The sequence below is a fragment of the Carassius gibelio genome, chromosome B18 (assembly GCF_023724105.1).
Source record: "Carassius gibelio isolate Cgi1373 ecotype wild population from Czech Republic chromosome B18, carGib1.2-hapl.c, whole genome shotgun sequence".
Taxonomy (NCBI): domain Eukaryota; kingdom Metazoa; phylum Chordata; class Actinopteri; order Cypriniformes; family Cyprinidae; genus Carassius; species Carassius gibelio.
In genome coordinates, this window is record NC_068413.1 from 7,863,004 (window position 1) to 7,887,716 (window position 24,713).

Below are 24,713 nucleotides of genomic sequence, written 5' to 3' on the forward strand. Positions count from 1 at the left end.
CACCTTCAGGCCATTCAAGATGTAAATGAGTACATTCTCAGCACATTTAAATTTTGGGGTGAATTATATTTTCAGTTAGTTGACAGCATTTGGGGCAAACTGTTCAACATTTGGGTCGAACATTTGGCTTACAGTAAGGCATTTACAATGGCAGTAAATGGAGCCAACTTATACATGTTAAAATAGTCAATATTTCAGTATAACAGTATGAGTGTTAACTTGTTTTTAGCATGAAGACAAAATGCTAAATACAATTTTCTGGTTAGTTTTTTGAAATGACAATGTAAAAATCATAATTTAAACATCTTCACGACTCAACAATACACAAGCTCACTGCCACATTAACCATCTGATGGTTTTCACTATGAACGGACAAAACTTTAAACGCAATTTTTAAGAATCCTGGCTTTGATGTTACATCTATGCTGCCATTAATAATTCTTTTTCACCCTTTAATAATTTATATAGATTTAATAGTTTATTATACTGTTGTTTCACAAGTATATAAATATATAAAGTTGATAATTACATTTTTACTGTGGCAATTTATTAAGAGTGACATGCTGAATGGCTACAATTATGAGACTGTTAAAATATATGGTCAGTTATCTGGAGCGTGTAAAACAAACTGCAATTGCAGGCGAAAACAAATCTGCCTGTTGTGTAGTGGAGTGCCAGTTTCCAGCGTTCAGCATGTTTATTTATTTATGGGCTTCAAGAAAGAAGGTCTTGGCACAGGCTGGACACTGGGCTACTGCGGTTATCATCAACGCTCTACGACTGGGCGAGGAGGAGGGAGGTAGGCCAGCACATTAATGATGCATGGGGACCAGTACGTTCAGTTTAAAGTTCTCCATGCTCTGTGCAGACCTGCTGAAATATGCATGAGCTACACCGCATGTGCAGGCTGCAGCACGTCAAGTTACTTTCCACCTTGGCGACTCACGGCGCGCTTGCAGCAAAGCAACCGAAGGCTCTTCTGAAAAAGGATGCTTGAGTTGTAAGTTGACTATTATTAATAAACCGGTTTTGCATGCCTGTGTTTATCATGTATAGTTATTTAGTGCTTTAAAGCTTCTTTGTCTCAGAAAGTAGATTTACAAGGCAAGGAACAATACAAAGCAATGCTACCTGTTTATTATGATATATGTTCTTTCCATATAGATGTTTCTTTAAAGTTTGCAACTTTTTGAAAAAGCTGTAAGAATTCAGATTTGTCAACACATCATTAAAACAGAAAGTTTGGTTTATTTCTAACCGATTTAAAGGATTTTCAGCGTAGTTTGTTATCTCGACTTGTTAGTTATAATGAGTTGTTTGTTCATAGACTGGCCTCTAGACAAAGTTGTTTGGTCTGCTGGATTTCCAAGAAAATCAACATGAACCCAAATGTGACCCTGTTTAATTTTTTATTTTTTTGCATTGGCCTTGCCTTATTTTGAACAATTCACTGGTGCACGATTTTCCAGATAAATTCAAAATGAAATAAATCTTCCCCTGAAAAGACGGCTGGATAATGTTAATCAACAGCCAAGTAGCTATTTAGGCACTGTTTTATTAAACTAAAACAACCCTGACTCCATTCTGGCATAAAATTTTATCCAGATGCAGAGGTAACACTTGTGTACTAGTGTAGGGACTAATTCTCACTATTACCTAGTTTCTTATTAGCATGCCTATTATTAATATATTGGCCTTTGATTAGTTTAAAGAACTTAATATTATAAGCATATGACCATATGCATGAGGTGCAGAGATTAGAAGGCTAAAAATATTGTATCTAACTTCTAAAAATAATGTCAAGTGTTGACTACGTAACTGTAGTCAGATGTAGTCTCACCTATGAATGAACTTCAAAGTATTGTGCTGTGTTGCTATTTCTATCACACAGGTCTAACAGCGACCTCCAACATGTCAGGATACGCTATCACTTCGTGGCGCGTAATGCCAATGAGCTCTCTGTACAGCCGGGTGAAGTGCTGGAGGTACGGATGACCCTCAGTGAGGAGGTGGAGGAGGATGGGGAACAGGGCAGAACAGGTCTGAGGTACACTGTGTGGGAGGCAGAAGAAGAGAAAACGTGACTACAGCTCTCATGCAGTGCTCGAGATCTAGAAGACTTTGTGACTTTGTGACTTTTTTTGGCCGATGTTTGAACATAAAAAAAAGTTTGTGGGAAATCTGAGGGAAACTATTAAACACAACTTATCTAGATGATAAAAATACATACATCTAGTTCTGTCTACTTTATGGTGCCTTATTGACACACTGTTTGCAAATGCACGTTATCATAGTATGCACTTAAAGAAGTAGTTCACCCCAAAATGAAAATTTTACTCATCTTCAGCCACTCCAAAATATAGAGGAGTTATTTCTTCACTGGAACAGATTTATGTTTTATTAAAATATTGACATGGCTCCAGTCCATCGATTAAAGTCTCATTAAGAGAAAAAAATGCATGTTTGTAAGAGACAGATTCATCAAGATGTTTTTCATTTCAATTCTTTGTTTTCCAGCTATAATGCGTCCTATACATAATATTGCTAATGTTGCTAATCAGAAGAGAAATATGTACTGCCAAGCACTGTTTATACAGTCTGACAGGTGTGGACTTTTTCACTGGAGGTAATGTTATTATGGATTATGGACCATTATAAGATTATAAGTACAATAAATATTTTGGCCAGAATTGAGAGTTAAAATGCACCATTGATGCATTTGTTTCTTACAAATGTGCAGCTTTTCACTTCAAAAGACATTAATTAATGGAGTCATTTTGATAGGCTCATGTGTATCTTGGATGGCCTGAGGGTGAGTACATTTTAAGCAAATTAAAATTTTTGGGTGAACTATTTTACTTTTATATTTTTTAAGTGAACATTTCCTAAAAAAAAAAAAAATAATTCCCTTAGTGTGAAAAACATTTTTATCCACTATAAAGAACCTTATTGTAGAATGGAAAGGTTCCATGGATGCTGTTCTTCATGGAACCATAAATGCCATTAAAAAGCCTTTTATGAGTGTAAGCCCTTGCAAATGCACAATACCCATAACAATTTAGAAAGCTGAAGTCAAGCATGTAGGAAGGCATCCTTTCAACCTGTCACTTTCAGATGCCTGCCATTTCTCTCAAAACAGCCTCCAACCCTGAGGCACTCTATTTACATGAGAACTACTGAAGTGATCAAGAGGGATTAACCCGATTGGCTAATCCATCTGGAAACATGGATAATCATGTTTCTAGACATGCCCGGCCTGAGCCTGGTATCACTGGGATTTCATTCTAGGACCCCAATAGCAGGATGCATCACTGGGAAATAGTATGACACAACCACTGCACCAAAACCTTTTAGTTAAAATTAGACAACAAGTTGAATGAACAAGGAAAAGTACCAAGAATAGATTCGACCCAGAAAAATACTGATCCATGCAGAGTCATGCAGTTTACAGTACTAATAGTAGACATAAATCTTGTGTGCTTCTAGGTCTTGGAAAACAATAAACAGTGGCGGCTGCTGAGGAACCGCAGCGGTCAGTCGGGCTACGTGCCGTGTAATGTGCTGGAAGAGGTCAAACCAGGAGAGCAGCAGTACAACCGTGCTGCTCTCTTCAACAGTCAGGTTAGCATGCAGTCCAAAAAACCTCACAGTAACTGTTTGTCACACAGTCTGGTTTATTATTTGCATTCTACAAGGCACATCTCATGAATATGGTACACTTTCGTGTCTTATTACATTTTGTGTAAGTATTATTCCTAGAAAATTACATAGAAAATAAAGTTACATTGAGAGTCACTGAGAATGGTATGAGATCTATCTATGAATGAAGCTGTTGACACTTCTGTATTCTATTGCTATTTTCTTAACTTGTTATGAAATAAAAAGTCTCTCACCTCAGAAAAGAAAACTATCCTGTTCTGCCAGATGTTATGCCGTGCTAGTAGCGTGCATTCTTCTGTAGCAAGCGCAAATGCAGTGGTGCGCTGTGTTTCACTTCACTAAAACGCAGAAGCTACGAGCTTGCAATGCATGAAATAAAAGTACAGTACCGATAAATCACATAACTGGTGTTAGCTGGGAAGGATTTTTTTTTTTTTACAAATTATATATATTTATTTTTTTATATATAAGTGGGTCATGCCTTGATGACCATGGGAAATGTGGGTCCCAAGCCCAAACCAGTTGACAACCACTGGCTTACAGATTAGAAAAATTCCACACCTCATGGGAAGTGAATAGAAATAGGTTAATGTTATATGTGACCCTGACCAGTCTAAAGTGTAATTTTTTTTTTTAAAGTGAGGTTTATACATAATCAGAAAGTTAAATAAATATGCTTTCCACTGATGTATGGTTTGTTAGGATATGACAATATTTGGTTGAAAATCTGGAATCTGAGGGTGTAGAAAAATCTAAATATAAAGAAAATCACTTTTAAAGTTGTCCATATGAAGTCCTTAGCAATGCATATTACTAATAAAAAATATGTTTTTATATATTTACGGTATGAAATGTACAAAATATATTCATGGACCATGATCTTTACTTAATATACTAATGATTTTTTGTACAATGTACTTTTGGTTATTGCTACAAATATACCCTAGCGACTTAAAACTGTTTTTTTGGTCCATGGTCACATATATCAGACCATTTTCTGAAGGTTAAGCACTTTCTTTAACTAACCACTTGTGGAAAAGGAGAAAATACTTCATTTAAAAAAATCTATATATATATTTTCAGACTCTTTTTTTTTTTGTACCCTATTCATGGAAAGTGCACACATATGTTCTCCCAATCTAAATGGCAGGTAGGTATTGACTCTTTCTTTCTCTGCCTCTCTGTTTTACCCTGGCTTTTGTTCTATCTCTACAGGCTGTGAATCCATACAAAGTTACCTCCGCTGGCCCTGTAAATCACGCTGAGGTTGTGGAGATGAATAAATCCTCCAGGGATAAAGATAGTACGTACCTCTTATCTGTTCGCTGTATTTGCTGTGATATGGAGAGTGTGGCGAGTCTGCTGAAAAAATGCAGAGAAGTGAGAAATGAATTTGGTGTGAGAGTGCTCTTATGTACATAGATTGCAGATTCCCACCAGAACTCATTGCTCCTGTCTTGGGCAATCTTATTCACTGTGTCTCTGTCCCAGTGCTTGTTTCTCTATCTCTCGCTTCTTCTGTCTATTTCTCTAGACCGCAACCAACAGAAGGAGGTAAATGATGAACTGCTGAAGAGGATAACTGACAATAAGGCCCAGCCCCCAGCTCGAAACTTTCGGGTGGACCGCTCAACTACATCCATGCCCCTTACATCTGATTCCCAGCCCTTTGAGGTCCATGCTTGGCTCAATGCAAAGGGCTTCTCTAGACCGTGAGTGACACGTGAGCTGTGTCATCTGACACTTTCACTGATATATATTGGTGGTGTAACCTAGTGGTTAAACATATTGGCTATTAGCTGAGGTTACAAGTTCAAACCCCACAGGCATTTGAACCATGTACCCTTGAGGAATACACTTACCCCCAGGTTGCTCCAGGGGGACTATGATAAAGATGTACTGTAAACATACATAATAATATGTACATTATAAAAATGTTGTAGAGAGTTACATTATCTTACCACTGGCTATATCCTAAACTACAGCTGGCAAATAACTTAATGAATACGTTGCTTTTCTCTAATGAGCTCAATTTACACATACTATCAAAAATAATTTGTTGACAAAAGTTGAATCCAAGGTAACTTAATGCATCTCGACCAATAATCATTGTACTCAATAATACTACTATGATTTGTCAATTTGAATATTAGCAAATAAAAAAAATATCATTTTAATAAATTAATTTCACTCAATATGCTATCATTGTTTGTGAAGGAACAACGATCCTACAAAGTGAAGATATCTATAGATTTACAGGGGTCATGAACTGAGAAATAAAAATTAAAAATCCCTATAGATCTTATGACATAAAGAGCTCATTGTGCTATAAAATTATTCTGTACGTTTCAGAACTCAAAACTTTATTGTTAGTCTTTATTTGATGAACTTAATGAAGTTACAGGCTGCGTCAGTAAGAACTTGGTGCTTTGTTCACTTAATTTCACCACAGACTGGTTTATAAACAGAGCACAGATATTGGATCTATAATGTCGCTGCACACAAGTGTGAGTAACTGTTTTACAGTAATTAGGTGATCACTACTGCTTTGTCTGTTATTACAGATATTTTGATATGTATTGAGTTATTTATGTTTTTAACCTAAATCAGAGCAGCGTCTATTTGTGAAGACTGTCAAACATACACAACTCTTAGCCAATCAAAGCAGTGGGCGTTTACTTCCGAACCTACAATCCGCCACATCTACAAAGCATGCTGGGAACTCAAATCCTCAACATTTCGGCAGTATGAACTTCTGTTTTTTTGAAACTCGAAAGGGTTTAAAAACAGGAAAAGTTGCTTTTTTTTTACAACTTTATTTACTTTAATTATTCACACCATTATTTCAGCTCATTTAGTGCCTGGAATCTGTATCAAAAAAAGCTGCACACCTGTTTAGTGAATTTCCACAGTATATTTTCATAGCATATGAAGCAGTACTGTATAACTCAAACGATTAAAAAAAGTACTCTTTATGAAATGACTCCTTTAAAAAAAAGAAGAAGAATATGATGTAATATTCTCTCCACGTTCCAGGGTGGTGGAATGTCTTGGTATTCTGAACGGGGCTCAACTATTTTCCCTCAGTAAGGATGAGCTGAAAGCCGTGTGCGGAGATGAGGGTTCCCGTGTGTTCAGTCAGATCACTGTGCAGAAAGCTCAAACAGAGGTATGTCACAGAGCTATATTACTGAATTTGTGCAGATTAACCATTCAAATACAGTCCAAAAGTGGGTTTTAAAGTATTTCTTTTTTTCAGAGGGGTCGTGGGGATACAGAACTGCAGGAGATCATGAGGCGACGACAACAGGAGGTGGAGGGCTCAACCTGGGAATGATTACAGTTAATCAGGCCGTCACTCATTGCATTATTTCATCACATTTTCTTCAATGCTCTTGTTCACCCTACAATCAACACCCACCCAGAGGAATTCAGAACAGATGGACTAAACAACTCCAGTCATTAGTGAAGCCCAGTCCAGCCTATTTCCTTTATGACCCATACAATGTAGTGCTTAACGCTCGTGCTTAAACTGATGAACATGAATGCATTGGGAGTGAAGTCTTTAACCTCCATTTATAGAGAGGAAAATGATTTTGATAGAAGGCATTGACTCGTGATTGGTGTTCTTAAAGGAACAGCTCATCTAAAAAAAAAGAGAACATTCTGGCATTATTTATTCAATATCATATCGTTTCCAAACCCATTTGCAGTTATTTTTACATAGAACCTACGTTTTTTCCATAAAAGGCCAAATGTAGCAATGCATGTCAAGTGTAAGTCATTATTTACTAGCTTTCAAATTAACCATGGAGTTGTTCAGTAAATAATGACATTGATTAATTTTCATTTTGGAGTAACCTATTCCTTTAATCTGACATTCAAAACAAGTCCCATCTGTTTCTGCATAAATAATAAATGGTGAATTAAAAATAAAAAAATATATATTAAGTAATGCAGTGAAGTATTGTAATCTATTATCATATACTTAATTTGGCTAAATGACTACTTGAATGATAATTTGAAACAATGTGTTGTTATTTATTTTTACGATTTTATTCAGTACACTCATGCTTCACACTTCATTAAAGCAAATCAGATCATGTTTATTCATGTTTATGGATGATTAGTGCAGTCTATCATTTTTTTCTTTCTCTCTCATACTTCATAATAAGAGAAATGAGAGCACATAGATGTATTGTGAAACATTACTTGTCTGTATTTTTTGAATTGTGGTTCTGAAAAGGGTTTGTCATTAAATAACAAAAATAAACGATGCACGCACATTGGTGTATTATTAGTATGTGTGCAAGTTATAGGTCTGTACTTCTGTAATTGATAAAAAAATAAAAAATGTTGACATGAATTGTGTATTGTTTCCCCAAGTGCCAGATGATATTGTACTATTGCTTTTCACTTTTCACAATTTTTGGTGCTCTTCTTACCCAGTGTTGTCTCTAAAGCGTCCTTTCAGCCCTGTGGAAACCATAAGGCTGAATCTCTAACCCCCTCACTGACTGACAGCTTTGCCACTTGCCCTCACAGGGGGCACATAACACTGGCTTTCAGTTTGTCATGTTGCTTTATTTCTGGAAAAGATTGTGAACGCATCAGCGAGTACTGTGCTGTGTTCAGGATGAGTGAGAATGACCTCCATCTTTCCCTTTGTATGCACTGTCATAACGCCTCCCAGCCTTAAGAGAGGGTGGATGTGGCTGCATGTTGTCACTATGATTCATGGCATGAATCAATGCCTAATGATGGGATTTACAGAGAGGAACATCAAAGAAAAGATACTGGATATTTGCAGTGCAGTGGAACTATTGTTATACGCATCCATTTTTGTGAGGATTTTCTATAGGCCTCTCTGTCTTCCATATATCATGGATTTTGGTCAGGTACATTCAAATATAAAAATTATGTCAGACTGAGGAGATATAAAAAGTATAATAACCATAGTCTCAAACTGACATACGATGTACAGTACAGAGCACTGGAAATTGAAGGTTAGAGAATGGATTCCAATGTGACAAATATACCAGTAATAGCAATAATAAATAAATAACAAAAACATGAACTATAAACAAGTACTAATGCATTTTTATAAATAAAGAAAATGCCCTCCTTTGCCTTCCTAACTAGAACATTGTAGTCTAACAAGAAGAACAGAAACCTTTCTTTATTAAACAATTTATTAGTACTTGTTAAATTTGTAGCTTGTTCCCAAAGGTTTAATGGGCTTTTTGTCTTTTAGCAGGTTTTTGAAATATATTTAATGTCTTCATTCATTTATTTTTTAATGATATTACTGGTATAAAAATTGGGACACACACACACACACACACACACACACACACACACACACACACACACACACTTAACTCTTAATGGACACATTTCTTGTTTTTCATATATAGCTTGTTATAAAGACTACTTAATCCTAGTTTATACTCTAAAGGCTGGAACACACTGGCCACTTTTGCCAGATTATTGTCAGAGCCAGTTTGCAGTTACTCTCCAAATTGACAGATGTCACAGAAAATCACATAATGTCTGATTTGCACAGTGTTATTAATTTTTTTTTTTTTTTTTTTTGCTTTAAACTGGGATTTTATCCAGTCAGATGATATCAAACATGTTTGTTATTTTGAGACGATTTTAGAACATATTGTTTTCATTTGTCACATGGCACCTAGCAATGAAATACATGTTTCTGCAGTCATTTGTTGTGTTCGGAATGACTTTAAAAGTCTGTGATCCTCAGTCATTCAGTGTATGCCCAGTTTTATTTACAAAGTTGGCAAATGTATGATGCCTAATGTTTTCAAATCTGCTCAGATTTTAAAACGCATGTGTTGTATTCCAGACTTAACCGTAATATGAATCTTTCTGCATTAAAAAAAAAAAAACATTTGTAATTTTTTAAATTTTTTTAATACATTCAAAACTTTGGGTATATTTACCTTACCTATGATTAATATCAACATATAACAATATCAAGATTAAAAATAAATAAATCATTAATGGAACCTTCAGGGAACTGGAATAATATATGTTACAATTCTTACATACAACCCAGAATTAGCTGTGAAATTAGAAATTAGACACAAAATAGCCACTGACAAAGACTTCACACATCACTTGCTGAAGTGCATATCTGACGACTTGAAGTCACTTACAAACCAGTAGAGAAGATGATAACAAGCCTGAAGATGAGAAACCTGAATCGAATCATGCATAATTCATGAAATTTATGAATTCTAAGAAAAATAAGTCTAACACAGCCCTGATCTGTTCATTTACAGCCAATTATAACTAACTATCATGAAAGAAGCTGTCACGATTACTTTGGTATTTTTACTCTGGTGGAGAGAACTGCCATAACTTCTGACAGATTGGGTATGTTAGTCGGTAGTGTTTGTGTGCGAGTGGGATGGAGAAAAGTTTTCCTGGACAGACAGATAATACACAATATCAGTCACACCCTGCACTGTCAGCGCTGCAGGAGCCTGACGACTCCAAACTTCTCATTTCACTCTCTGCACCACCCAGTGGGCAGTCACTTAAAATAGAAGACAGTAACATGCATGGAGGCCCCTTTGAGGTTGCAATCAAAGGGTGGCTGATGGAGCCTCATGCCTGCAGATAAAAGCCGTCTAAAATGGGTTCTGCTTTGCAGAACATACGTCTGCGTAATCAATAAGCTATTGAAGTGCATATCTAATGTATAGTTATCTGAACATCCTCTGGAATTTTGCAGGATACTAAGGTAGTGTAATTTAGCTGCAGTGCATCATCCAGAACATAAATCTTAATCTAAACTGAGATGTTATAAGTGATCTGCCACTTTAAGATGCCTGAAGTGACACGGATGATTAGGCGTAAAGGGAACAACATGACAATGCGCATATAGCATCTCTCTAAGCTCTTGCCAAGATTCCTAATTCCCTGTGTTTGTTCACCAGGATTAGTGGGTGCTCGGCGCTCTGTACCGACTCATCGAGTGCTCCCACTAATTCTTATCCAACCATGACAAAAGGCGGACAAATTTCTGGAATGACTCTACTGTTAGTCTTGCATGATTTAGATTCACTCCGTGCCGCCTGGTTACTCAAAGGTGAGGGGAACCACGTTATTAGCCAGTTATTCCGCAAATGACATTTTCCCCTGCCTTACAGACATTTGAGATTTACACTCTAATTGCGACTAACTAGACAAGTGCCCTTTCTTTTGGCTTGACCTCACTGGCATTAATAGTTCAGATTAAATCAAATGTCATTCCACACTTAGGTAATTGAATTATATCTCTGTGTTCCCACTGACATCTGTAGTGATTCATTTTCTTTCCCCCTTTTGTAAATCACCCGAGACTTCAATTTAGATTTGTGTCTCCCTGTTTTCATTGAGCAGAGGGAGAGGGATCGGGATCGATCCGGTCGCCCCCCTCAGCATCTGAGAGGGTCTTACCGCTTGCACGGCGCGATCGATTTACAGTGTGGAAAGCTGTTTCTTTTTTAATCAGTCGAGAAACAAACCATGAACGGTCACCGGGCGTAGAGTTCATGTGCGTGTGTGATGCTGACAGTGAGGACTGAACAATATGTGAGAGGGTTGATGGCCATTTAGCTCAAGGCTAATGTATAAGGATAGCCATTTAATCCTTTAGAACAGAGACAGATCAAGTTAATGCACCCTGTCACATCCTCTCTGCCTCAAGACAACTCTGCTCAATGCAAAAAAAGGCCCTCAGCAAACTCCATTCAGAGGATATCAAAAGAATGCCGGCCCTCTATTGCACCGGTGGCCAGTTCATGCATGTTTAACATTTTAGTACACACACACACACACGCACACACACACACACACACACACACACACACACACACACACACACACACACACACACACACACACACACACATATTTGTTTCTGTGAATTGTGGGGACTTTCCATAGAATTCTATTACTTTTATACTGACCAAACAATATTTTTTTTTATTATTTTTTTCTAGACCTACCCCTTACAGAAAACCTGTTTGAATTGTTACACTTTCAGATAAACATCACTACTATTTTTATAATTTTTTCCCTCATGTGGATAAAAAATTTCAGGTTTTACTACCCATGTGGGGAAATTTGGTCCTCAATATGTAGTATAAACAAGTACACACACACACACACGCACACACACACACACACACACACACACACACACACACACACACACACACACACACACACACACACACACACACACACACACACACACACACACACACACACACACATATATTAACATATGCATCTATAGAGGGAGAAAATGTGTGACTTACTGTCTGCATTACTTCTGTCTAGCATAGTTGTGAATATGCCATTGCTATAGTGCATATTAGTGCATATACTTAATGCAATATCCTAAGAGGTCTCTAAGCCATGGAACAAAATCTAAAAATTAAACCATTTAAATTATAGATTTAAAGCATAAATTCTAAATAGACTCTTGTGTCCTTTCTACAAAGAAAACATGTCTGACCCAAGCCAATGCTTGTGATAACAGCTCTAGGATGTGTCACTGCCGCAAGTCCCTCAGATCCTTACAAAGGTTTGAGTAAGGGCTGCATTGAGTGGCTGTTGTAATTCTCAGAAAGACAGGCCTGCAATCTCCAGTTTCCCAGACACAAATCCTACTTATCTGCCGAGGGGAATCCTCCCCTCCAGTCCCTCTCTGCGCTCCAATCCCACGAGTTCCACCAGCTAAGCGCAACCATCCAAGGGGACAAAAAGCATACAGTTAACTCACACAGTTGCCAAATCTGACCAGTGAAAATACATGTTTTAGAAATTATCTTTGGATTTCAGTCTTCAGTAAGTTACTGTATGAAGAAGATGACGATGCATACATAACAGTGTCGACTTCATAGCTTCCAGCTTGTTCCACGAGAGCTTCTTAAAAACCTTACATGGGCAGAATTTGTAATTTATGGTGTCAGCCGCTACCGGTTTCAGAAAGCATACATGCCATATCTTTGGTACAAAAGATCTAAGCCACATTAAAAAAGACAAAGCTTGGTCTGCCCAAACTCCTTCCCCATCCCAGAGGACTAACGGAGGGTGCCAAGAGATGAGAATCTGGATTTTGTTCAGCACTTGCAGATGGTGTCCCATAACGAGTTTCTGGCCAAACAGGACATGGTAGATTTAAACAGCTCAGAAAAGCGTTCCCTAAGCAGGACAGCCTGCCAGATTGCAAAGATGTTGAGTGGGAGCTCTTAGCCATTGCATGGTGGCACAACAGGAATTAGCATTTTGTCACAAAAACATATTATAATTGTGTAAATATCAGATACCGCTGACAGCAACATCCATCTTATACTCATGTTATATATATATATATATGGGTATAAGATATATTTTTATTTTTTTTTATGGTAGATGATTTAATTCCTCCTCTTATAGCTTTCTCACACTGAATACCGTTAGTGATATTTCCGTAAATGTGAGGTAATAATTTGCCAGAACATGCCCTGATGACGTCCATTGAAAGCTCATTCATTTTATTTGCTATGACAACGTGAAACTGCATTGTTGTCTCTCTGAATCATTCCATTATCGAATTAATTGAAATGCACATCACTCAACAACTTGACATACACCGATTATTGACTCTACACGTCTGTTCTGCATGAAGGACTGTCTTCAAATGAACTAGATCTCAAAACATATATCATCCTCCAGTCCGTTTGAATTTATTGCACCTTACTTAATCCAAATCAGGTTTCTCAATTTGTTCTCGGGCACTGATGGATTTTTAAAAATGAACAGGCATAAATTATAAAAACGGTTCATGGATTTTCATGGGATAGGCTTTGATGACAAATGTTCTAGTGTGTGATGATTATGACGAACTGGCAAAATATCATAATTCACACCACCTCCTCAAATCTCACCTCTAATCATTTAAGTGATGATATGTCATCTTAAAGCACTGAGGTGGCTGACGCACATGACAGCCCTTGTTCATTAGGTCTGATAAAATGTCCCACACCGGGTGAAAATTAAGCTCATTTCAAGGATAATACAGGTCCATGATTGCTTCGCCATATCAGTGTTTTCATTTTCCACATCTCGCTCTGAAATACAACACGGAGTTGGTGTAACGGCGAGAGTCTTTTTTTCACAAGTATTATTTTCATATGATTTCATGTTGATGTCAAAAGAAATATGAGGTTTATTAGTTTCCTGGTGCTTTGTGTGCTTCATTATTTTGCCGTGACAGCTTAGTCTGGAGGAGGGAGGGGGGTGTTTTTCATTAAATGCTTGTATCGTCTCAGATGCTAATGGCAAACGTGGGGAGAGCAGGAAATTAAAACCTACATCAATATGTGAGAGGCCTTCCACAGCAACACATTTTCAGCCAGACTCTCAATTCATTATATGCTACAGCGCAAAACATAAACTGCCGTATGTTTTTCATATTCTGTTTTTATCGATAAGCGACAAAATCCACCATCCGCAAGCCTAGTGTCTTGGTGTCCGTCACTGAGGATATTTCAGCAAGAAGTCTGATGGTATTCGGTGGTAATGTAAAGCTTTCACAAACTATTCGCAATCCAAACATTCATCAACTCACCTCTTTTTTTTTTTTCCTTTTTCATTACAGCTGATAGGAGAAGGAACACAAAACACATTTGGGCTCTCTGCACTCCATAAAGAATATAATCAATTCTTTATTATTGCATTCGGGAGGCTTGAGGGCTGTCAAGCTGGGGAAAATGATATTGCTGGAAACTAAGAGAAGATAAATTCACGCGTGGAGCTTTGCTAATAGCGAATGGGATCAGGCACTGTCCGGTTTGTCTGAGTCACGTTACTGATGATAAATGACAGGCCGACGATGACCCGCGGTGCGCCCGAGATGACAACGTGACAATGTTCAACCGCGGCATGATAGCAAGAACAGATATCAAACCGTTTCCTCTGTCAGGATCCCCTGGGATCTCAGAAAGCGCACATTAACCAGCCCTACAGACAGGTGGTAAATCCTCTTGACGTGTTTATACTTATTTTATAGCCACAACAACCACATTAAAGGATGGCAGCTGGAGAGCCAGTATTTCAGCAGGTCTGCCTATATTTGTGTGATGACGGTCTCCATAGTGACCTGAGAGGTAGCATCTATAAGAGGAAGTTGCCAGAGACAATGAAGCAACAAACATCAAAGGAAACTAGCATTTGCACATCATGTAGGAAATAATCAAGCAGTGTCTGGAGACATGTTCACACTGCTATCAATAATTCATCGAACTCGGCTTTATAATAACTGACAGCTCCTCTGTTCTCCGGCATGCTTTCTGGTAATATCCCCCTTTTTCATCTGCAAAGCTGAGCGATGGCTCAGCACAAAAGAATCAATATAGCAGAAAACAAGGAATACTGACAATTTTATAGCTGCGCTAAACTAATCTCGGACTGGGAGTCATTCCATTAAACTCCAGTATGACTCCTCCAGGCCCAACTTCTGTCATCAAACACTAAACATTAATTGGTTTATCAAAGGTTAATTGCTCAATAGATATAGGCAGTTGGAGTTTAATTGTGCCATTAAATGTTCATGCTAGAGCCCCGGGTTTGGGTAATGGATTTTGTCATTTGAATGAAAAAATTATTTGGTGGCAGCTGGACTGATAACAGTGTTGAGCATTGACAGGTCCATGCCCTCTCACACAGTGTCTGTCACACAGGGACAATACACAGAAGCGCATGAGTACACATGCTCGCTGCAAACAGTGATCATATTTAGGTATGCTTTGTAAATCTAAATGACTCATTCTTCACTGTGGCAGACTTGTCTTTCAGTGCTGGATTTTATGAATGCATTTGCGTCTGCCATTAGGATGTAACATCAAAAATGGGATGAGGAAATTGCATAAGCCATGCTTGGGCAAAATTCAGAATTGAGCTAGTGCCATTTTCGATTCATGAGTGTGAATTTGAATTACAGTGGCCATGCTGACAGGAAGTTGAATTGGAATGACAGGAAAGGGATTTACTGAACTGCAATTCAAAGAAATTCAATACAAGTAAGGCATTTGTTTTTCTAGGTAACTTTGTAAACGTTGAATTTCTGTCTCGACCAATATTCAGATAAAAATTTTACATTTGAATTGAAATTCTGCATCCTTTTGCTCCTTTAATTTAAATTAAAGAATTTTGTAGAAATTTAAAAGTCATTTACAATTCAGTTCTGAGTATAGCACTGTCCTTGTGCGCCACTGAAATGGGGGGGGGGGACTAAAAAATAAGAAACAAGAAAGATAATGTGAGTTTCACCATTTAGAAGTATTACCCTGTATTCACTTTAAAGGTGGGCGTACACTGTGCAATTTTTGCTGTCGTACGAGTTTGCATGTGATTTTTTTCAATCATGTGGAAATCATGTATGCTCGTATGGTCGCGGCTCATATCATGTGCGAGGAATTACGAGCCGAGCAGAGTGCCTTACAAACACTTCCCGACCTCCTGATAATTTTTACAAATGTCTTAAAAGTTTGTGAGCAATCGTTTTGAATTCGTGGTGTGTGTGCGGTTGAGCGAGCCGATTTGTTGATCTATCTGAAGTTGACCAATTACGAACTAGGAAAACCACAGAAAAAGAAAGACGAAAAAGGCAGCGCCACGGCGAATGTGGACTATTTACCAGGAGGATAAACTCGCTGAACTCTGACAGGAACAGCGAGCGCTGTATGAGATTTCTAGCAGTGTATACCATGCTTTTTAATTCTCTCTCTCTCTCTCTCTCTCACACACACACACACACGCATATGTAGTTTACGGGGACTGTCCATAGACGTAACAGTTTTCTATACTGTACAAACTGTATATTCTATCCATCATGGATAAATGCATGTTTAAAATTTCTATTAAACACCGTATAGTATTTTTTAAAGCCATTTGGTTTACGAGGGCACAGGAATTGTCCACATAAACCATGTTTACATTGTAATACCCATGTCATTATAGATATTTGTGTCCCCATAAACCATATACAAGAACACACACACACAAACACACACACTAGGGTGACCAGACGTCCCGGTTTCCTGTTGCTGAAAAAGGACCTGTATGTGTAGGAAACGGCTCGTATCAATATTTTATATTCAGTTATGAGAGAGGGAGAGCAGTTATATAAGGCGCATTAGACTTGAAGCAGCGCTGCACAGAATGATCACTTGCATGACATTAAAGTACTGCGAGAGCGATTCGAATGCATTGGATCTCTTATTGCTCTCACGGTACTTTAATGTCATACAGTGATCCTTCTGTGCAGCGCTGCTTCAAGTCGAACGCGCCTATCAACTTCGCGCGATTGCTTCGGAAATTGGCAGGTCATAAAATTATATCACCTCGCCCGTACGATTTTCAGTTAAACTCACTCGTGACGTGTGTGTGGACATACGATCTTTCAACCATCCGTATTTGACCCGTGTAGCCCACTTTAAGAGATATTCAGAATGTCTTGTGCAACGTATATGCATTTTTTGTGTGTTTAACCTAACAGTATATACAATTCCAAACCTATTTTGTCTCAGTATGTACCTTCTCTGGGAATTTAACTACTAACTGTGTCTTTGACACCACAATGCTTTTCCCGTTGAGCTACATAAACCCTCATGGATCATTGTTGTACCAACAATATCTCTCATCCCCCCCCCCCCACCCCCAGTTTCTTTAACGATCACTGGGTCATTCTCAGCACAATTATTTCAAATAATTGACCTTAAATTGTTGCTCCCCAACAACCATTCTTCCCTTACATGCTTAATTAATCAGGACATCCAAAGTAATTAATCTCAGAGGAGAACTGATTATGTGGCATAAAGCGATGGGTTTGTATTACACCGCTCTGTGGGCATCAGTAATAACCAAATGTTAAATGAGTGGATATGCAAAAAAAAAAAAAAAGAAACAATGCTTTCATGATTCCTAATGGCTTTGGCTGGAGTCCCGGACAAATAAAGCTTCCTAGATAAATGAATAACTGCATGATGTTTTTATTACATGCAAGTTAAAAATTGTGGTCATTCCCTCAGGCAAAACTAAAATCTATAGAAATGATTCCTGACATGCAGTACTTTATATATTCATCATAATGCTTATATCTTGATGTAATATACACAATTTTTGTGATAAAATCATATTATACTTCTTTCATAAAAAAAAAAAAAATAGAGTTAAACTAATAATCCTGTTTTCAAGTTGTGGCCATAAAACCTGATGTACTAAAATTGGCTCATATCGAAATATGTTATCACTTTAGAGAAACGGATAATATTTCAGAAATGTACCCGTGCATTTTCCATTTTCAGACATTTCAAAATGCACAACACAACAAAATGCAATAGTAATTCACTAAAACGTGAAAAACCAATACAATACAATACACTTCATATTAACATTCAGGCTGTATTTGACAGACTTCTGTTATTTTGTCTAGTTAAAGCCAACATATAACAAAAAATTGCTAGTAATTTTAAAGATTAATTAAATATTATTTAAAAATAGGTCAAGAGGTATTTTAAAAAGTGCCTAAATTCGATCTGAACAAGTCTTATATAGGGTTTTCTACTCCCTTTAGCTACAACACAAAACTTTTCAATGCCTTTTTTTTAAGTAACAGAGCTCAAAAGGTACTGTGTAACAGGAAAGACAAACTATACGAAATTAATGTAGAAAGCCATAAGTGTTTTCTGCGATGCCTGTTTGTGAATGCAGTAGTAAAAGTGGTTGCAATTCCACCCTGCCATTTGGTGTTCAAGTCAAACATGCCATCCAAATAAAAACAAACACTGAGAACAAAGGACCTGCGTTTGCAAGAATTAGCATCCTGTGCGATGTGCCAGCTGTGTTTGCTCTCGCCACAGAGGTGTAGCGAAATGCTTGACAGTGTGTCACTTCTAACCGCTGCCATTCTGCCGACGTTGCAACGTTCTACTCTTGACCCTCGCTGTCAAAAAAGAAGTACACGCACTTTCCATCTCCGCAGAGCTCACTGTCTGTCAATTTACCTATTCAAAAGTTTCCTCTCCCTGTGAGAGACCGTTCCTCCATCTCTCCATTCGGCCTCGCCTATAAGTGTCACTTTGGTTTAGATTCCACCACAGCTCCAGAACCGTAAAAAAAGAGCTCCCATGGAGGGTTTGGCGGGGTGGAGCAGACCTGCTGTTTCATTAGCACTCCAGGGAAGTGCTGGTTCAAAAAGAGGCCTTGCGTCACACTGTTGATCCCTTTAGCTACATCAAAGAACAGTTGTGATGATTGCATGGGGAGACTGAATGCCACATTGGGCACTCTTAGTGTGGAGACAAGTTGTCGGCTTGTGTGAGCATTTAGCATGCTAATTGGAGTTATGGCCATCTGTACAGTACAATATCTGAAGTCCAAGAGATTTTTTGCTTTAAGTGCCAGTTTTTATTATTCAGAAGTACTGGGAGGGAGGTTGAAGAAATGATGAATCTTTGGCAAGGGGAAGGGGTATGAACTGCAGCATCTGTTGGGAAATAAACCAATGTTTGTCAAGGACTTCAGGAAAACAACATCAGTGAAATATAACCCGGCAATGGTATAGATAAGAAATAGAGGGGAATAGACAGGTTGGCAAATGAAAGAAGCAACCTTAGCAAGACCAAAATTGCAGACTGTATGAAATGCTAGCTGTCTGTAGCCGAACACAGCATGGCACAGTCTGAAAGAGAAATGTGAGATCCACACACACATACACTTTCCCACTACTGCTGCATTTGAAATTCATTTCCAACTCCCTCTCTTCACAAAGTCTCACATTTATTTTTAGCTCTTTGCCTGGGAAGCATAAAAACGTTGAATGAAAATTCATTTCAACCCCCAATAGTGGTGAAAATCTATTTCTCTGAATATGTTTACCCCTGTACAACACTGATATAGTTACGTTTATCATTTACCTCCACTTACCCCAGCCAGTGTTGAGGAAAAATATCCTATCCCAATAATCCAAACAGTCTAATACTTCAGCTTGATAGCTGAGATTCTGTAAAAAGGAATGCTTGTCTTCATGTCCAGGGTAATTTAACATAGATCACTATGGGCAGCTTGCGCATTTAACATGGTGCTTGCTGTTATACACTTGATTGCATTCTGCTGACTGAGCTGCGAGCGGTTCCTTACCCTATTGCCTCCGCTGCAGCCTCCTTAAAAGACACCGTGACCATGAAGGTCAAAAATACATAGAGAAAACTTTTAGTTAACATTTTTCATTCATCTCAAAGGCAGCTGCTCACTGACGCATGATCATCAGAAATACACAACCAAGAACATCATGACTCACTTTACCCTGTGGTGATCTACTTGCACCTGCTTTATGAACACAAAAAAATAACTGTGGACATATTTGGAAAAGGCTTAATGGAATTGTCACATCTTTCACATCTTAGATCTTTGTGGTCAGATATGAGTCCCATAGGAAATTGAGCAACTGTTGAGGTACAATGCAGCCACAATGAAGCAGTCTTTGATCATGTTTAAACATATACCCTAGTAAAAAAGTAATATATTTAAAATACATTTATTTCATAACAAATATATTTAAAATCTATTAATATTTTATATATCACTTGATACTTACTGATATAAAAATTATATTTAATCTTTCTTTGGAGATGTGCATAATGCACATTTCTTAATATTAAGCCTAAAATGTGTTTTAATATCACTATTAATGAGTATGATCTTTGAATAATGTTCTTTAAGTGCAGGATATTTAAAGTGTACCTAAAGAATACTTGCAATAGTTTCCCTTTAAAAAAATCTAATATTCTTCAGTATATCTTTAGTTGGACTTCAGCACTACTTCCAGACAATCAAGCTGCATTATACAAAATTATTCCAAAAGTCATTCCAATTTAGCAGACTTTAAAGGGGGGGGGGGGTGGAATGCTATTTCATGCATACTGAGTTTTTTACACTGTTAAAGAGTTGGATTCCCATGCTAAACATGGACAAAGTTTCAAAAATTAATTTGTACGTTTGAAGGAGTATTTCTGTTCCAAAAATACTCCTTCCGGTTTGTCACAAGTTTCGGAAAGTTTTTTTCGAGTATGGCTCTGTGTAACGTTAGATGGAGCAGAATTTCCTTATATGGGTCATGAGGGCAATTTTGCCGGAAGAGCGCGCGCTCCCGTATAGCAGAGCACTGAGAGGCTGAGCACAGACTCATTGATCAGAGCGAGAGAGTCGCGAAATGTCACAGAAGTGTGTTTTTGGTTGCCAGGGCAAGACAACCCTGCACAGATTACCAAAAAAAAAACAGCATTAAGGGACCAGTGGATGGAGTTTATTTTTACAGAGCATCAACGGAGTTGTGCAAGTGTTTTTGTTTGTTCCCCTGCATTTCGAAAATGCTTGTTTTACAAACAAGGCCCAGTTTGACGCTGGATTTGCACATCGTTTATTTTTTAAGGATAATGCAGTCCCAACGAAAAAGGGTCACGATCGTGTGTTGGAACCGCAGGCGGTGAGTAAAACTGCTTCAAATATCTCTGTGTTGTTAACTTAGCTATCGGCGCGTAAGCACATCAAGTAAACAACATGCGATGTTGTCATCAAACTGCACTTTCCACATGTACAGCTTAAAAAAATAAAAAATAAATAAATAAAGTGGAACTTAGTCATTTTCCAAAACCGCTAAGCAAATATATCCAGTTTCAGTACATACCACATAGAGACGTCGTTTGCTGATGCTGCTCTTGTTAAATTTCAGCCTCTGGATCTGTGTCACAGCTTCCAAACGCTCTCAACGTAAAAACTTACTCGCGCTCGTGATTCTTTAGCTCCGCCCACACGTCACGCCTCCAGCCTGTCGTGTTTTTCCGGGAAAAATCGGTACAGACTATCTTTCTCTTATGAATATAATAAAACTAAAGACTTTTTGGAGTTATGAAGGATGCAGTACTACTCTATATGTACTCAAGATTAACAGGATATTGAGTGAAAACGAGCATTTCACCCCCCATTTAAGTATACCAGTTTAGTATACTAAATTAAGATTGGAAGGTATTTTTTAGTACACTTAGCATGAAACAAATGTATTTCAAGTATAATTTAGCATATTTATTCTTTCACTAGGGTATCCAAATTAAATATATAAACATATAATTATGTCTGAAAATACTCTTATAAGCAACTAGGAAATGCACAGCTTTATTAAATATATATACAACATTTTGTATACTCATTTTACAGATAGATTATTTTTGAATGGCCATCAACAGGCAAGTCATGACGGCATAGTTAAGGAATCTACCAGCAGAGGCACTAATCAGCCTGACCCCTGTCTGTGAATGACCAGCCTTTGGGATTTTACTCTATTCTCACACTCTCTCCTCATCAATGTCACGCTTTTAGTAACCTAGGTGAGAACATACATGTTATCTATGCATAGCATTGCCTAAGGCAGTGTTTCAAAAATGGGTCACAGGCCTACCTAGTCCATGTGCAGCCATCTGATACATGAGCTGGTTTGCAATTTGAGTGGAGAGGACACATGATAAGCCAATGACGAAAGGCCGAAAACCCCTTTAAACTCATCCTTTTTGGCTGCTACTCTTAAAAGAGGTGATTTGCACATCTCTCAACACTCGATTTTAGGAAAGGCGCTTAGGATGTTTTTCTAATATGGTTGCACAGAAGATGGTGCTAATATGGTGAATCTTAAATGTATAAGCCAGATACCAAACAGTCATTAAATACCATCACTCACATTAACCATTCCTTCAGAACAAAAGCAGTATGTGCTTATAGGCTGGCATATGAACAATCGGATAATGTTAAGCCATAATAACAGTGTAAAAATAGTGGGAGACATAAATGGGAGCTGCTTTTTTGCTAGGAACACACATAATAATGCATAGCTTGGATCAGCGGAGTTCGTCTCCGCCGCCAAACTCTTTATTATAAGATGTGGGCTCCCTGGGAGCTGCTGTACGTTATCAGCGCTCATCAAAGGCACTGTCAAGAAAATGTAAAACTGGGACTTTCAGAGGCTGTCTCAGACGCTGTGCACATTTAAATGAGACAGCCTTATTAATTCTTCAAAAGCTAGGCTGCTTCCTTTTTCTCCCTCCGACTAATTTTGGCACATTTAGGAACGATAAAAGCGCCGTCACCCTCAAAAACACATGCGGATGGTCTTGGTCGTACTTGGAGGTCCAGCCTAGTGAACGCTGACTATTTGTGTATGTACACTTGGAACATCTTGAACAGTATGTCATGGCTGCCTTTTCGTCACATCAGTGTATTTTAAAAGAGATACATTTACTTAATATTCTAATATTTGTATACACATTTTTTTGGAGAGATTTCTAAAGGATCATTTGACACTGATGAAGGGTATATTTGTTGCAATAGCCAACACTACTTAATTGCATCAGTCAAAATTATAAATTTTTCTTTTATGCCAAAAATCATTAGGATATTAAGTAAAGATCATGATCCATGAAGATATTTTGTACATTTCCTACTGCAAACATATCAAAACTTATTTTTTGATTAGTAATATGCATTGCTAAGGAGTTAATTTGGACAACTTTAAAGGCAATTTTCTCAATAGTTAGTTTTTTTGCACCCTTAGATTCCAGATTTTCAAATAGCGGTATCTCAGACAAATATTGTCCTATCGTAACAAACCATACATCAAAGTAAAGCTTGTTTATTCAGCTTTCGGATTAAGTATACACCTTATGACTGGTTTTGTGGTCCAGGGTCACATATTAATGGGAAACCATGAGAAAAGTGCAACATCAAGGTAAGGCATTCCAGGGTTTTTACTGTTAGTACTGTAAAAGAATGTTTGTAATCTTTTTCTAAATGATGTATAAATGTAGTAATTTCACGGTTAAAGCTAAGTGTTTAATTCTCTTCCAGCATTTCAGTTGCTGATAACTGTAAATAAGCCATTTGAAGATTAATTTACCATAAAAAGCATACTGTAAACACTGAAGGCAACATATAGCAACAGCGATTAAACCAATGGCATGAGTTTGGAGCGGGGCTATCTATTTGTCTTGACCAATGGAAGAAGGGTTAACCTGCTTGAAAACAGTCATTTGGCTATGCCAATGATTCTGAAATTACACACTTTAACAGTAATGATGCACATGACAGTCAAAACTGTCACACTTGATTTCCAAGACACTAATGAAAATATGTCATCACATAGACCAGAAATTCCAATTCAGCTCATTGAAAACACATTAACCCTCCCGGATTACAAAGCAAATAGAAAAAGTGTGGCGCCAGCATTTCTTCTGAACTCCCAAAGATGCTGAGATTTGTTCAAGCCATCACGGCTATTTAAAAAAATATCTGTCACATTAAGACGTGTGTCCTGTTCAATTTAAATGGAAATGGGACAGCTTGGAAAAAAGAAAAAAAAAAACAGTTGAAAGTAGGCTGACTTTGAGGAAAGCTACAAATGAGAAAATAAGGTGATTAAATTGGAGAAATCTCTTGTCAATACAAATGTAAATGAGTTTCTGCAATCTGTTTATTATCCATGAAGGACAGTGCAGCGTGTGAGATAGGGCTATTGCATGTTCATTGTACAGGGGCAGAACTCTTCCAGTCGGATCTAAAGAAAGAAGGGTCAAATGAATATGGAGAGGAGCTGTAGTCATGACCTCTTTCTCTGAAACAAACCATTCTCATTATCCCTGAAGAAACTTAGTTGACGGTGGGGGAAAAGAGCTGCACAAGGACTTGTTTTCATGGGGAGATGGATCGGCTGCTTTTTTGTGTATACAGTTGCTCAGATGTGGAGTTGTACTCTTTGACATGGGACATCGAAGCTCTCATTATCTTAATTAGATATACTTCAGAATCTATTAGCATCAGCTGCTTTGCACATCTGAGGAAGATTTTAAATGTACTATCGAAAACAGATTTTGAAATGCAAATTTAGAGTCTGTAATTGATATAATTTATAGATTGATAGGCTTTCGCGTTTTAATGTGGTCTGGGTAGCT

General features: G+C 37.7%; 2 protein-coding genes across 2 annotated transcripts in view; one reads left to right on the top strand and one right to left on the bottom strand.

Moving 5' to 3' along the window:
• Positions 1-24,713, bottom strand: part of LOC127976983 (alpha-1,3-mannosyl-glycoprotein 4-beta-N-acetylglucosaminyltransferase C-like) — a 107,370-nt gene that overhangs the window by 25,999 nt on the left and 56,658 nt on the right. The window lies entirely within an intron of this gene.
• On the top strand, positions 708-5,111 carry eps8b (epidermal growth factor receptor pathway substrate 8b). Its single transcript, XM_052581774.1, has 4 exons — positions 708-799; positions 1,892-2,054; positions 3,487-3,621; positions 4,876-5,111. The coding sequence occupies exons 1-4, from the start codon at positions 708-710 to the stop codon at positions 5,080-5,082; spliced, it is 597 nt and encodes a 198-aa protein (XP_052437734.1). The 3' UTR covers positions 5,083-5,111.

Coding starts and splice junctions, on each gene's coding strand:
- eps8b (XM_052581774.1), top strand. CDS start 708: ATGGGCTTCAAGAAAGAAGGTCTTGGCACAGGCTGGACACTGGGCTAC. Junction 2,055..3,486: donor GAACAGGTCTGAGGTACACT/GTGTGGGAGGCA, acceptor GTGTGCTTCTAG/GTCTTGGAAAACAATAAACA. Junction 3,622..4,875: donor CTGCTCTCTTCAACAGTCAG/GTTAGCATGCAG, acceptor CTATCTCTACAG/GCTGTGAATCCATACAAAGT.